At 40.8% G+C, this 15,848-nt stretch overlaps 1 protein-coding gene across 1 annotated transcript in view; it reads left to right on the top strand.

The window, feature by feature from the left end:
• The window catches only part of Hmcn1 (hemicentin 1), a 449,244-nt gene that overhangs the window by 416,438 nt on the left and 16,958 nt on the right, over nt 1–15,848 (top strand). The window contains exons 94-103 of the mRNA XM_050162915.1: nt 297–446; nt 1,028–1,165; nt 2,230–2,351; nt 3,050–3,287; nt 7,946–8,008; nt 9,366–9,485; nt 9,955–10,089; nt 12,606–12,719; nt 13,590–13,715; nt 15,640–15,768. Of these exons, the coding sequence (XP_050018872.1) occupies nt 297–446; nt 1,028–1,165; nt 2,230–2,351; nt 3,050–3,287; nt 7,946–8,008; nt 9,366–9,485; nt 9,955–10,089; nt 12,606–12,719; nt 13,590–13,715; nt 15,640–15,768 (1,335 nt within the window). The remainder of the gene's footprint in view (nt 1–296; nt 447–1,027; nt 1,166–2,229; nt 2,352–3,049; nt 3,288–7,945; nt 8,009–9,365; nt 9,486–9,954; nt 10,090–12,605; nt 12,720–13,589; nt 13,716–15,639; nt 15,769–15,848) is intronic.

Here is a 15,848-nt window from a genome sequence, read left to right on the forward strand (position 1 = left end):
AAACACATGCTTTATTTGGACTGTGAGAATGGACATACTGTATTCTTTGGCTTAGGAAATAGTACTCTGATGTTCACAGATCGGAAGGATACTAGATTTATGGGGATAATGGGTGTTATGTGAAAGTGGAATGTTTTAAAAGCTTATTAATTTGGCTTTCAAATTTGGATGCCCTGGGACTCTTTGATGTCTGAGGAAAGATTTGTAGCATCTCTGAGTGCTGGCTTTCCTTTCCCTCATGGAATGTTGATGGAATTGATTCCTTATCCAGGAATTTTTTTTTCTTCTCCCAATAGGTGGACCCCAGCGAGCCAGAGGGAGTGTTATTGGGAATATTAATGATGTTGAGTTTGGAATCGCGTTCCTTGATGCCACAATAACAGACAGCCCCAATTCTGATACAAGAATAATACAGGCCAAGATTACCAATGTGCCCCGAAGTCTTGGTGAGTAGCTTTATTTATTGAAGTTTGAATAAACTTATTTATTACATTTAATTAAATACTTAATTGTTGTTTATTTGTGTGTACATTCATGTGTGTACCATAGTGTGTATATGGAGATGAGAGGGCAGCTTATGGGGATGAATCAGTTCTCTCCTCCCACCACATGGGTCCCAGAAATTGAACTCAGGTAATCAAGCTTAGCAGCAAGCATCTTGATCCACTGAGCCATCTCATCTGCCTTCATAAATTTCTTTTTAAAACATGCTTTATTCTTTATCTTCCTGTTTTTAACCTAAAGAATCTAAAGGATGAAATCTTAAGCCATTGATATAATACATTGTCCTTATCCCAAAGAGAAAGGACCTGGCTAGAGAGAGGGTCAAAGTGCGTTAGTACCTGTATGAAAATGTTTTAGTGAATCCAGTATTTTGTACAGCTAGTATATGCTAATGGAAAAGATACCCAAGGATGCATTGACCACGTATTAGTCAACTTTAGCATCCACCCTTGTGAATAATATACTATGATAATAATTGACAGTTAAATTTTGCTCTGTAACCCCATTTATCTTTTTCTTTTAGGTCCAGCAATGAGAAAGATCATTTCTATCCTAAATCCCATTTACTGGACAACAGCAAAAGAGATAGGAGAAGCAGTCAATGGTTTTACCCTCACTAACGCAGTGTTCAAACGAGAGACCCAAGTGGAATTTGCAACTGGTTAGTGTCAGGTGAAGGTGATACTCTACTACACACAGACAGACATAGAGGTATAGATACAGATGCATATGTTAGACATCGATAGATCACTGTAAAGCTGGGCGACTAAAGAAACCATGGTGCATGCTCTCGTGTAGTTATGACAAGTTTGTGTGCACATTACATGAGTACTGGAAGAAAGCAGGTTTGTGGCTTTCTGTCTGTGGATGCTACTACAAGGTCTGTAAGACACCTTGTGTTATCAAGAAGAACAGTAATTCTACAAACCAATGCCTTCTTTATCTTCCTTTCTGGGCCTGTTGTCTTTAAACCTTGGAGAGGATTTAAAGCATGAATAACGAAGGAAAATCATTTTCGTTATGAGTTAGAGCCTCGTCTTTCACCACGAATCAGCTCATTTATGGTGATTCTCTACCTGACAGATGGCAACAAGGCTGAACACACTAATGCTTTCTGCTCGCTTTTGTCCTAATCGTCGTGCGTTAGCCTTTTGAGACCCTTCTGGTCTTCGCAAAGAGTCACGCAAAGCCCTATTTCAGCCTCCTTGGAGCAGGCCAGTCTCAGTGGGATTGACCTCTGAGGAAGAACGGTGAGGGAGGGGGCCTCTCCTTAACCAGTGTTTAGTCAGCAGAGGACAGGTGGACCATTTGATATCCACCCACTTCTGGTGCCGAAGCGCTGGCGAAAGCAGAACCCTGTAGAAGCCTGTGGGCATTGCTGGTCCCTGGTGAAGTTGTCTGGCCCATAGCATCAGCAGGGATTTTGCATAAATGGCTTATTGTTGCTTGAGTCTAAAGTCTGGAATCTTCTGAGTAATTAAAAGTTATGCTTTTGCCACAGAGAAAGAATTTTGGAAGACAGTTGAGTAAGGCTGACTTTTTAACAGGGAATCTGTGAAATAGCACTATTATATTAGATAGATAGATAGATAGATAGATAGATAGATAGATAGATAGATAGATATAATATATATATCTTCTCTATGCCTCCACCAACCATATATAGAATGATCATAATAACTGTTACTATTATTGCTGTGGAAATGAATGCAATGCCATTCCCAGGAGAGGTCTTGCGGATGACACACGTGGCGCGGGGCTTGGATTCTGACGGCGCTTTGCTGCTCGATGTCATCGTGAGTGGTTACGTCCTGCAGCTCCAGTCACCTGCCGAAGTCAGTGTGAAGGTAACTTGTTCCAAGATCTCCATGGTTATCAGTGTAACGGTGAGGAGGAGGCCAAACGAAAGTCCTGTGGCAGAGCACAGCGGTCCTCGGTTCTTACCGTTTGCTCTGCAGATAAATCACTGCTCCGGCAAGGTTGTAAATAACCATCTGGTCTTTGCTTAGAAATCTCCAGGGGCTCAGCCTTTAAATCTCTCTGAGTGTTTTTATTACCTAGTATATCAGAGCCAGAATAGCTGCTGTGCTGATCTAAGCCACTTGTTGAGTTTTCTCCTGAAAAAGAGAATAGATCCCTATAAGAGGTTTTTGTGTACTATCAATAAAGAGGGGGAGAAAGGGAAAGAAGGGGAAATGATGTAATTATAATTAAATTTCAAAAACAAAAATTCAACTTGAAAGAACTGGAAAAGGCTTTGTGAGCTTCCAGATTGGAGAAAATAGCCCCTCGGACAACTTGCTTTGTTCGTGACCTACAACTGCAGCATCTTGTTAAACCACAAATAGGACAGTAAATTACAAATCTGGTTGTAATGAAAAGAGTCAACCTAGGAATTACTTCCAGAACACTACTGTGCTGCTGCAGCTCTATTCAGAATTCCACTGTTAATCTGCAAGGCTTTTCCATCTCCCTCTGAGCACTCTTCACAGTCCCCTAGGAAAAATGCCAGGTGCCGTGTTGACCCCCAAGTCCTTTTCCTTAGGATTACACCGAGGACTACATTCAAACAGGACCCGGGCAGCTCTACGCCTACTCAACCCGGCTCTTCACCATCGATGGCATCAGTGTCCCCTACACATGGAACCACACCATTTTCTACGATCAGGCCTGGGGGAAAATGCCTTTCTTAGTAGAAACTCTTCATGCATCTTCTGTGGAGTCTAACTACAACCAATTAGAAGAGACATTGGGTTTTAAAATCCATGCTTCGATTTCCAAAGGTAATATGATTAAAGAAAGATCCAAATATCTGTGCTGCCATCTTTTTCTCTTTTTCTTTTCTTTCTTTCTTTTCTGGTTTTTCTTTTATTAATTATTTAATTAATTAGTTGTTTTTATGTGCATTTGGTGTTTTGCCATGGGTGCCAGGTCTGCTAGAACTGGAGTTATAGACAGGTGTGAGATGCCATGTGCGTGCTGGGAATTGAACCCAGGTCCTTTGGGAGAGCAGTCAGTGCTTTTAACCGCTGAGCAATCTTTCCAGCCCCCTTTCTTGTTCTTTTAAAAAGGATAAAAGTCAGCTGCCTTGAAGCCATTCAAAACAGTACTAAGAAGGCCCACACCTAACGTGCTAGAGTTAGGTTTTCCTTGTGTACTCCATTCTTTGTTTTTGTTGTAGGTCAGCCCTCCTGTGTAAAGATTGTTCAGGTACATTTAGTTTCCTTAGATGCCTCATCATAGCACCTGGCAGAACTGCTGTTCCAGCCCATATTCTTGGAGAGGATTAAAATATATATTATCCACCTGAATGTTTTTCTTTAGATAATAAAGTCCTTTTTGAATCAATGAGTTTTCAAAATCTCTGAAATATTATGTAAAGTATATCACAGCTTAAGCTAATGGGCAGATTCTCAAAGCCGCTTTCTTTTAAGCACTTTATTCTCTTTATTGGGTACATTAATGTTGTCACTCAGGAAGGTGTGTATCAAGCAGAGACACAATGCAGAGAAAAATGGGAAAATGAAAGAATTCATACTGACATGTCTTAACAGCCACTTAGGCCTTAAATCAATGTGGCCATAAAATTTATCACCCACGCCTGACTCCTATGAGAAAAGGACACCATAGTGACATTTTTTCCAGGGAAACAAACAAAAAAGCTGTGGAGAATAGTTACAATACTATTATCTCTCATTCCTGGAAACTGCCGTGTAATACATCACTTCTGAACCGCTTTCCATTTTCTATAGACAGCCCCATACCTTGAAGTGATGTGTGCTCTGTGCTGTGGTGTGGGCTTGTTTGGAGTGTCTGGTCCCCAGTGTTCCTTCTCAGCCTTCCAAACCTCTGCAGTTGTCAGTTTCATGTTCTGTGACATTTTGAGGCTTTGTTACTGTTTTTTTTTTTTTTTGGTAACGTCTTTGTTCTTTTTTAGTATAAAACTATCTTCATAACCAGGTAAAATGTTTACTATGTTTTACATTCCATGTGAATTTTCAGCTCTCCTCTGCTGCACGACATAGTGGCAGACGACAAATGCTGTTTATTCCTCTTATTTCACTCAGTCATTCCCTCAATGTCTGCCCAGCTTTCCTTGGTGGTTGTCCTACAGCACCCGTGCTTGTGATGGATTGCAAAGATCTTGATCACAAGCTTTGTAGAAGAATACATCATGTCACCACACCAAAATGTTGGACGTCCCTTGGAGAAGCCAAAGTATTGGCTAAATAGGCACATATACTTCTTACATGTCAGGCTTAAATGTTAAATGTTAAGCCTAAAGCCACGTGAACATCTTTGCACCATCTGAGATTGTTACCAAATAATCTGAGTCCCAGAATATAGGTAAACACATTTAAAGGCAATTAAATTCTGTTGCAGGCCTTGCATGTGTGATTCTATGATTCGTGTGTTCAAAGAGTTGCTCTGTGAATTTCAAGTTGTGTTCCTGCCGTTTCTCAGTAGCCACCAGGGGGCAAGCTTGCATGGTTGGTTCTTTAATAAATGTTGATGCTCTACGTCTGTCCTAACAAAATCACAGAAATAGCCCAACATTACTATCCTAGAGGTTTCACCTAGTTTCTTTGTAATAGAAGAATTAACAAATAAACATCGTAGAAGTCGGACATGATATGAAAATATGACACATGTTTAATAATCTCTTAAAAATCATTGAAATAATTATCAAGAAATAGTTGATTCATTTTTTTCCCCTAACATTCGTTGAGTGTCGGTCATGTATTAGACACCACTGTAAGTTTACACAAGTGAAGAGAACATTTATGGTGTAATAATGATTGAAAAAAGCAGTATGCACTGTAATAAAGCCTGCATTTTCCACCCCTGGGTGATTGTGTGGCAATAGTCATGCTATTAAGAACAAATATATTTGTCTTTTCCTTAACAGTTATTATAGCAGATCAAAAGATCTACATCTCAGTGGATAGAATGTTTTCTATGCAAATGAAAAGACCCACTTAAAGGACCCCACTTAAATGCTATACACAGAGGCACATGCCTGCATCCCCAGCACAGAAAAGACAAAAGAATCCTGGAGGCTTCCTGGCCAAATAATATAGTAAAAATGGCATGTTTAGGGTTCAATGATAGAGAGAGGGAGACTTTGTCTCAAAAGAGCAAGGTGAGTAAGCAGAGGTTAAGGAACGACATCATAACATCAACATCTGGATTCCACACAGTCAGGCACAGCCAGGTATACCCACACACAAGGTGTGCAAACACATGTACACCCCACATACACATGGAAAGAATGAACAAAGGAAAACAATTCATAATGAAATATCTTGATTTAATATGGGAATCTGTAGATAAAGAAAACTAGCCATTTGCCTAACCTGACCTATAAAATCCTGCCATGCTTTTTGTGGAGGGAGGTAACTTTAAAGAATTCTTTATTACATTCTGGATAAAATGAAGGAAAATAAGATACCAATTTACATGATAGCTGAATTCTAGAAAATCCATTATATAGTTAAATCATGTGAAACTGTTTAATATGTAACATATCATTAAGTTTCTATCATTGCCGCCTCCTACTTACATCAAAGGTTTTCAGAGCAACAAATGCCTGGGACTTTCCTTCACACTGCAGAATTGTTGAAACCTGGGCCTGGGCCTTCCCCAATCACTGGGTTTTTCTTTTGAAAACTTTCCCCACTAGGAACTCCCTGTCACAGCCTGGACTGACCTTTAAACACACCATCTTCCTTCCTTCCCCTTTCAGATGCTAGGATTGCAGGCATTGCCACCACACCCAGCTCCATGCACGAAATTTTAATACTTTATCATGCTAGCATACAAGGAATCTCCTCCTGCAACATCTCCCAAATGCCGCCTAATGAAAAAATGTCTCTCCCAATTATAGCCAAAAATGCAAACCTTCTATATGAGAATAATGAATTCTGTTTCTAGGGCATGATTTTTCTTTCACAAGTACATCACCAACAATGTGTCCTACACACGTACTGGTTAAGTTTAAAGCATGTAGGAACAGATGACTAACTGAACCTAAGTCGTAATAACCAATTCAAAAGGGCTTGCTTCTTAAGGCTGCCCACTCGAGCTTCTGCTCGTAAACAGCTTATAAACTGTTGTTCCAGACGCCACTTCTGAAAACCAGGTATCACAACAACAGTAAGGATGTCAGGTTTGAATGAAATGAAACAGATTGTAACCTTTAAGCCAGTGGTTCCCAACAAGTGGGTTGGACCCTTTGGGGGTCAAACGACCCTTTTACAGGGGTCACCTGAGATCATTGGAAAGCATAGATGTTTGCATTACAATGTGTAATAGTAGCGAAATGAGAGTTATGAAGTAATAATGAAATAATTTTATAGCTGTGGGTCACCACAACATAAGGACTTGTATTAAAGGATTGTAGGTGGATCTTTCTGTCTGCCAGCCTGCTCCCAAATAACCACATGGAGACTTATGAAAGCTTAGCCGATAGCTTAGGCTTGTTTCTAACTAGCTCTTATGACTTAAATTAATCCATTGCTATAACTTATGTGCTGCCACATGGCTCGTGGCTTGTTACCTCATCTCCTACATATCATGCTTCCTCCATGGCTCCTCATGGCTCCCTTCTTCCTAGCATCCTCTTTGTCCCCAAAATCCTGCCTAGCTGTTGGTTGTTCAGCTTTTTATTAAACCAACCAGAGTGACACATATTCACAGTGTACAAACAATTATTCCACAACAAAGGGCCGCAAACCCTTCAAGCTATCATGTACTACATGTTCCAGATGCTTTTGCTCCATCCCCCTCATTCCCACTCTCTCACCCACGCTTTGAGTGCTCTCAGGAATCTCTTTCTTCAGGTGACCTTTTTCCTGATATCATTTTCAATTTGTTCTAGCTCAACCTGCCCACTTGCTTGGCTTCAACTGCTCAGAACAGGAAAACAGTCTCACGCAAGAATTTCAGCCAAGAGTCTCAATATTGAAAATGGATAACCCCAAGAAATGGGGGTTCCTGCCTAGAATGTTGATTTTCCACTAAGGCAAAGCATTTCTGTTGTTTGCCCTAGCAAGCATCTGAAACAGCATCTTTCCTCTTCGTGAAAGTGCACCAGTGGTCGGGACAGCAGGATGCACCTGTTGCTGTGCCTGGCACACACAGTTATCTTGGATTATCTTTAGCTATTACAGAATAACTTATTTTGTTTTCTTTTTATTCCTGTTCATAACTTAAACAGAAAATTTGTTTTCAGTGTCAGCTTGCCAACAACCTCTGGACTAGTTCATTTAACTCTTGGTTGAAAAAACATGAAGTTCTCCATTCTTGTTTGTTTCCAACACTGTGTTTTTTTTTTTTTTCATCATTTCTTCTTTGACATATCTTTCCAGGGAAGGCGATACTGGGAGTGGGTGCCGGTGTTCTAACAGACTAGTTAATCGTGCTTTTCTTGCTTTGGCAGGAGAACGCAGTAACCAGTGCCCCTCTGGCTTCACCTTAGACTCACTGGGACCCTTTTGTGCTGGTGAGTATAGGAATGAATAAAATATTTTCATTTCATATAGTGTCAGCAACAGGTATCTTTCCTTTACATTTGTTTATTTTGTGTGGAAGGGGCATGCAGTGACTCGTGACAGTGCCGTGGCTCATGACAATTCCGTGGCTCATGACAGTGCCGTGGCTCGTGACAGTGCCGTGGCTCGTGACAGTGCCGTGGCTCGTGACAGTGCCGTGGCTCGTGACAGTGCCGTGGCTCGTGACAGTGCCATGGCTTCTGGAAATACCGTGGCTCATGGCAATACGATAGCTCCTGAAAAAGCCAGAGGAAAATTTGTAAGAGACAGATGTCACTCTCCACTATGTGATTTCAAGGAATCAAGCTTAAGTTATCAGGCTTGACAGCAAGCACCTTTACCTGCTGACTCATCTCTCTGGCTCAGCTAAAAGTTATCTTTTAATCAGCTGCTGCTGCCCATTTTCCTAGGTATTTAATCACCACAGCTGCCTAGGAATGTTCCACCTGATAACTAAAGAGCGGAGATGTAGAGAAGTTAAATAAACTGAAGATTGCCTATTATCAAATGGCAGACTAGAAGTTGAGTGCGCTGATAAAGCCCGTGTGCCTTCAATTTGGCCAGAGTCTAGTTATCAGAGATGGTCAGCAAGTACAGAGTGAAGTGAGCAGAGGAAATTAATCTCCATCCAGAGACTCAATGAATATGAACTCTCAGTGATCCAACACAAATTAGCCTAACCATGGAACTGCTCGGTCATGGGTAGGATGAAACAGTGGGCCCACAGGAACTGTAAAGCCAGCTCTGTCCCACAGGTACCCTTGTGAGAGACTTCTTCACAGGGAGTCACAGTGTAGTAAATGGCTGAGGATTTCCTCTTGGCCTGCATAGTGCTGCTCTTGCACTGACCAGCATAACGTAGTGGGCTGGAAGACGTAGTGTTCAGATGGCATTCAGGTCTCCGCTCTGGCCTTCACTGCCTGATTGGCTGAGAGCATTCACTTAACCTCTGTTCTCCAGATTTGTCATGCAAATTAGAGTAGTTTCCTAAAAATTCCACCTCTGAAGAATGCTTTGGAGAATGAGTTGCAACTGCTAAGGAGACTTTAGTTTGCAGAAAATATAAATATATTTTAGCTATCACTTTTGTTTTAGAATAAAATCTAAATATGTATTCACTATCAGCAATGACTTTAAGACTTCAAGTTAATTTCTCTGTAACAATTCCATCCTGTGTCACTTAAAGTGTTCTCTGTTATATTTGATCCAGTTCCTAGGCATCTAAACATGATTGTTTTCATGGACTTGAACAGCTCCTAGGAAGCAGGAGTTTTGCACACTGACAGTCATTTTTGTTTTCTCTTTTAGATGAAGATGAATGCACAGCTGGGAATCCCTGCTCCCACACCTGCCACAATGCCATGGGAGCCTATTACTGCTCCTGCCCCAAAGGCCTCACGATAGCTGCAGATGGACGAACCTGTCAAGGTAGTCTCTGAACTAAATCCAGTGACCAAGACACCCTTACCTAGGAAAAACATGGTAGGCCAGTCATCGACCAGTTTGCCCACAGCTTTGCAATAAACAGAAAAGTCCTCATTGCACTGAAAAAGTAAGAAAGAGAATACTGCCCAGCCGTTGCCTTTATAAGGACACCCAGAAATTAGGGATGCCTGGCATAGCTCACTGAAGATCTCAGAGAGAGCAACTCACTTGATAAAAGTCACCTAATTTATAAGTAGTCTGATCCAGTGATCAGCTTTACCAGTAGATCACAACACACTGCTATGAATTTATTAACTTTCCAAGTCACTTCAAAGAGTCAACCAAAACATTCAGTCTTTCTTATTCTTTGATATTTTCAAATGCTTTGTGGTTTCTAATCCCTGCATCGCAACAAGTTCTTAAATTGCTTGTTTTTCAACTCACCACAATGTCGTGGCTCCTTCTGTTGTAGACATTGATGAGTGTGCTTTGGGTGGACATAGCTGTCATGCTGGTCAGGACTGTGACAACACCATTGGATCCTATCGCTGTGTGGTTCATTGTGGAACAGGCTTCAGAAGAACTTCTGATGGGCTAAGTTGTCAAGGTATAGTGTGTGTGTGTGTGTATTGCTACGTATATGTTTGTATGTGCTATGTATGTGTGTACTTACATATGTGTGAGTGTACAGTTGGCTGTGCACATGTGTACACTGTTTTTAATATTTGTAGCACAGTAGGTTAGAATACCATTTGCTTAATACCATTTAGGACAGCAGATCATGCAACACAACCCAATCGAATCTGTTCCTCAGCACCCCGCTGCAGAAGACTCGGTGTAGACCAGGATGTTCATTACTCGATTATTTTAACAGGGCTTTTGTTTTTAAATCAGTGTGAAGTTTAAATCAAGATTTAGCAGAAGGAATGGAGAGATGGTTCAACTGTTGAAAGCACCTATTGCTCTGTCAGAAGCTGTGAGTTTGGTTCCCAGCACAGTGTAGGGCAGCTCACAGCCTCCTGGAGCTCCAGCCCCAGGGGCATCACTCTCATTCACGTACCCACGTGAATGTTTAGGGTGGACACCCTAAACATATCTAAGAATTAAAATAAATCTTTTTGACTATCGGAAAGTAGAGTTTCACGTATTTCCTGACACCCTCTTCACTATGCACATCCTCGCTACTATAAGCTTCCTGCTGCACCGTATTGTGTTTGTTCCATTTTGATGAACTGCATCACTGATGAGTCGCGACCACTCAGAGTTCACCCTTTGCATGATCGCTCACTCTTGGTGTTGGACATTCTGCGCATTTCCACAAATTTATGCTGGTATAGTAGTTTCATGATCCCCAAAACCCTCTGAACCCTATGTGCCCCTGTCTCTCCAACCCTCTACACCCCATGTGTCCATCTTTGCCTCTCCAACCCTGATTTATTTACTGCCTACATAGTGTTTTCTAGTCTAGACTGTTATACTGCTGGAATTCTTTAGTATATGGCCGTGAGACGGGCTTCTCTTCATTTGCTTAGTAATTAAGGTCCTAATTGGCTCTTTGCAGGGTTCACAATACATTTCTTTTAGGGTCAAGTAACATACCACTGTATGAATATTTCACACTTTATTTTTTGCCTACTGAAAGACACCATGGTTGATTCAAGGTTTCAGAAGTTACCAACAAAGCTGATACCAGCAGTTTTTTGCAGACACAAAAAGAGTAGATCCTAAACTACAAAGCAGGAAAAGAGAGATGACTCCTTTACACCGTCAGCCATTGTGCAGGAATGAGAAAATCAAGCTATAAAAAAAAATCATGTATAACTTGTATAAAATAATATGATTAGAAAACAAAGAATAATTCAAGAAAGAAAGTAGAGATATAGGGATGCACATAGAAGAAATGTGTTTTTATTTCTGATTGTTAATGGCATTTGCTTTTGCTGGCGAGCAGTGTGAACAGAGATGGGGGCATGCAAAAGAAGAGGAGGAAAAGGGGGAAACACACCAAGAAAAATGTCTTCAAGTATTTGTTATATGTATATATATACATACATACATATATTGTTTATATAAGTTCACACTGTGCCTTTCAAGAGCTAAATTAGAGGATCTCAAATAAGGGATATTGACAGTGTTAATTTTTAGAGTAAAAAGCCTAAATATAGCAATTTCTCTTCTGAAGGATTTGGATTAGAACAGAGAAGAGAAAGGAATTGAGATATATGTGACCTAGCAGGGAGGTTGTGTAACCACAAAGAAGCTTGACTATGTCTAGAGGCAAAGAGAAAGATGGGACTTCAAACCTACACAAAAGGAGTAACCCACTGACGGGCTATAATCCCCATGCTGATGAGAAGGGAATGTGGACTTCAGAGGGGCAAAACTCAGAAAGACTTCTCTTAGGAAAGGAGGTTCTCTCTCTGTCTCTCTGTCTCTCTCTCTCTGTCTCTCTCTGTCTCTCTCTGTCTCTCTCTCTCTCTCTCTTCTCTTTTCCTCCTTCTCCTCCTCCTCCTTCTTTTTCTTCTTCTTCTTCTCCTGGGACTGAGGAAAGAAGGGTTCAAAGTGCTGACAGGCACAGCGGCCTTGCATTCTCCTTTTTACACTGTGAGCTAGGTCATGTTGGGATTCATTTGGCAATGACTGAAGAGAGGGAAAGAGTTGCTGAAGCTGCTAAGTCAGACACAGAGTGACAGACTCGGTCAGGAGAGTAGCAGTAAGGTCAGGGAAAGGAGGCTGCTTGCACAAGGCCCTGCAGCTGTGTTAGTTTGCTTTGTTTTATTGTCTTCCATCTTTACCCCAGTCTTTCGGCAAAATTCCAGAGCTAAAACTTTCCTAGAAACAGAGGTGGAGACTGCATGGTAAAATACTTAAAGCAGGCCAGGATTTAACCAACACAGTTCTGAACTATTAGTAAATATCTATGTTTAGAAGTATTGGAGAAGAAAGCCGTTTCCAGCAGCTAATTGTATTAGCTGTGTAGCAGAGGCTTCAAGACTCCCTCAATCAAAGTAGTCTAAGGTCTTGAGCATGATCATCATCAAGAGAAGTAAAGGATTAAACGTTTGGGATGGATTTACTCAGCTTTTCTGACAGTATATACTGAAAGTCTGGTTGTGTTGACAGATATTAACGAATGTCAGGAATCCAGCCCCTGTCACCAGCGCTGTTTCAATGTCATAGGAAGCTTCCATTGTGGATGTGAAGCTGGCTATCAACTCAAAGGCAGAAAATGCATTGGTAAGAGTCTGACTTTGAATTCACAGTAATGATATTGGTGTAACTCTGTGAGAGAGAGTGTGTGCACATCTGTGTGCACATGTGCAGAGTCCAGAGGACATCCGTGACCTGGCCTATCACTCTCTGCCTTATTCCTTTGAGACAGCATCTCTCACTGAAACTGGAGTCACTGTTTTTTCAGCTAGACCAGGCAGCCAGCAAGCCCCAGACATTCTCCTATCTCTGCCTTCCTACAGCACAGAGGTTAGAAGTACACATGCAGCCACACCCAGGTTCTTACATGGGTTCTGGAAATTCAAACCCCAATCCTTATGTTTATGTATCAAGCACCCTCACCCACTCATCCATCTCTCCAAACTCCTCTAATTTTTCATTGTTGAATTATCTAAATCTATATACAGTGTCTTAGTACTTATTCAAATATAGGCTACCAGTCATGCCTATGCTTATAATTTGTACAAAAAGCAGAATCAAATGATATTTGATAAATGCCATGTTCCATGCTTGAATAATAAAACCACTAGGGTCTTACAACATAATATATATTTATGTGTATGTGTGTGAATATATATATGTATATATGTGTACACATTAATTTTTAAATATACATGTATATGTGTATATGCACATTAAGTTTATATCATATATAAGGATATCTACCAACTCTGTGAATCAATACTTTCTCATTCTGATTTAAAGTAAAATGAATTAATAAACTTTGTTAGACTTAATCACTTTTACCATGTGCAGCAATTGTGGTTACACACGTGTATATTAATTTGTAATTGCCTTACTAAGGAACCTTTCCTCCTCCATAAAAGTGGAATCATTCGTTTACTTTGTTTGTGTTACTGTTGTTCTTTTATCAAGATGTGAACGAATGTAGACAGAACGTGTGCAGACAAGACCAGCACTGTAAGAACACCCGTGGTGGCTTTAAGTGCATTGATCTTTGTCCAAACGGAATGACCAAGGCTGAAAATGGGACCTGCATTGGTGAGTGCCATGCTAGTTCCCTGACAGAGAACTTTTTAACACCAACAAGTTAAGGAAGGCATCTACTCTAGAATAGGATGATGACATAAACTGAATTAACAAGACGATCCTTCTCCATCAGTTTCCCTAGGGTCTGGCATGCCTGAGCTCCAGAATCCCCACATCATGCATACAAGGGAAAGGAAGCCCATTATGCGAATTTGCAGCCATTTTGAGCTCCCATCCATCATACATTTTTTTTACAAAGTTTAGTGTCTACATGGATTAGGATTAACTCATGCCATTTTTAACTTCAAATTTAGCATATCTGCTTAGAACTTCACAGCAAAGCTCAAGAAAAAAAATATATTTGTAGACATTTATTTTAAAATATAATCATTCTAGAACTGCTTTAAATATTAAATCAAGAGGAAGAAAATATACAAATTCTATTGACCTCAGCTTTATTCCTTGTCTGTTCCATACCAGCTTACAAAATCACCAGATGTCATTGATTTTCAACTTAGAATATAAAATACGTTTTGTTTCTTCTAAGTTTCTTCTTTGTTTATCTATTCTGTACCGGCCTACATGAATTGGTAAAACTAAAAACTACAGTAGTTAATAAAAACCAAGAGGGAGACGGAGATGGATCAGCAGGTAAAGAGTCCTATAACCAAGCCAGACCACCTGGGTTCAATCCCTGAGACCCACGTGGTAGAAGGAGAGATCTAACTCTCAGAAGTTGTCGTCTGTCTTCCACATGTGTGGTGGCATGTGGTTTACTCTCCTATAAAAAAATATGCGGTTTTTTTCTTTCAGTTTATTAATAAGTAAATAAAAAAAACAAATAAATAAAAAAAAGAAAAAATAGGCGGGGAAGAATGCTGCAATACAAGGTAAAATGAAAACACCACAAAAGATACAAATGAAATTGAGCAGTGCCCAAGAGAGCAATCATGCGATCATATGTAAGACTATCAAAAGCACCATGGAAGTTATGGCATTTAAATTTCAGTTTGACTGGACTGTTAGCTTGTGATAAAAAGGAAGGCAAGAAGGCCCTGTATTCACAAGAAATAACTAGGCATGGAATACTGACCTCTTGTTGCTAATTGAGGTGCAAAGAAGGTTTGTAAACCTAACAACTTCTAGGGACAAGTATTGGATCATCACCTTCCAAATACTTTGTAGCTATAATGCTGTGCAGATAGCTGAGTGGAGTAGCAGCCAGTTCTGAGCATCACACGACATAGCATACAGAAGTGTCTGGTTTTAGGAGTGTTGACTCTACAATTGGGTCTAAGGTTTTAGAAATGACACGGACTGAAATACCAGAATAAGAAGCGACAGCAGAAGTCTGGCTCAGTGAGAATGTAAATGTGGAGATCTATGGCTTCCGCTGAAGGTTACCGAACTGCCCAGCTGCAAAAATAACTTAGAGATGACTCTGAGACTAGCAGCCACGGTTGGCTCCGAAGGAACGCTGATGCTGTAAAGAAGAGGGTAAGGGTAAGAGTGGAGCATGCTGGCTCTGCAGTGCGGCTCAGAGAGGAAGTGGAGGGTGTCCAGCTGGCAGCTGCAGCTGTGGGACTGGGGACCAGAAGCCATGTAGCTCTATGACTCCAAATCTGCCTACACAATGACCTTTGGAACAAATAAGAGGACCAAAGAAATTGAAGTACAGAAAAGAAGCAAAACCAAAAACAAAGACCAAACTCTTCCCACAGTAGGAAGCAAGGGGGTAGGGAGAGCTGGTTAACAATGGTGGTGCTGAGAGTTGAACCCAGTCCTTGCCGATTCCCAAGTCCTAAGTCCTAATTTAACACTCTCAATGGTACAGTGGGAAACACAAACTTTAACCATCAGCAGAACGTGAATCTTAAGTATGATGACTTGAGGTTTGAAGAAGAAATGTTGCTTTTTATTGCCCCCATGTCTGTAGACATCGATGAGTGCAAAGATGGGACCCATCAGTGCAGATATAACCAAATATGTGAGAACACGAGAGGCAGCTACCGGTGTGCGTGCCCAAGGGGTTATCGGTCCCAAGGAGTTGGAAGACCCTGTATTGGTAAGTTAACAAGACAATTCCAGAATAATACAGCTGCTGATAGGGTTACCCAACCTCACTAGACACATATGGTCAGGCTC

The sequence above is a fragment of the Alexandromys fortis genome, unplaced genomic scaffold (assembly GCF_014885135.2).
Source record: "Alexandromys fortis isolate MF-2015 unplaced genomic scaffold, M_Fortis_MF-2015_v1.1 scaffold_126, whole genome shotgun sequence".
Classification (NCBI taxonomy): domain Eukaryota; kingdom Metazoa; phylum Chordata; class Mammalia; order Rodentia; family Cricetidae; genus Alexandromys; species Alexandromys fortis.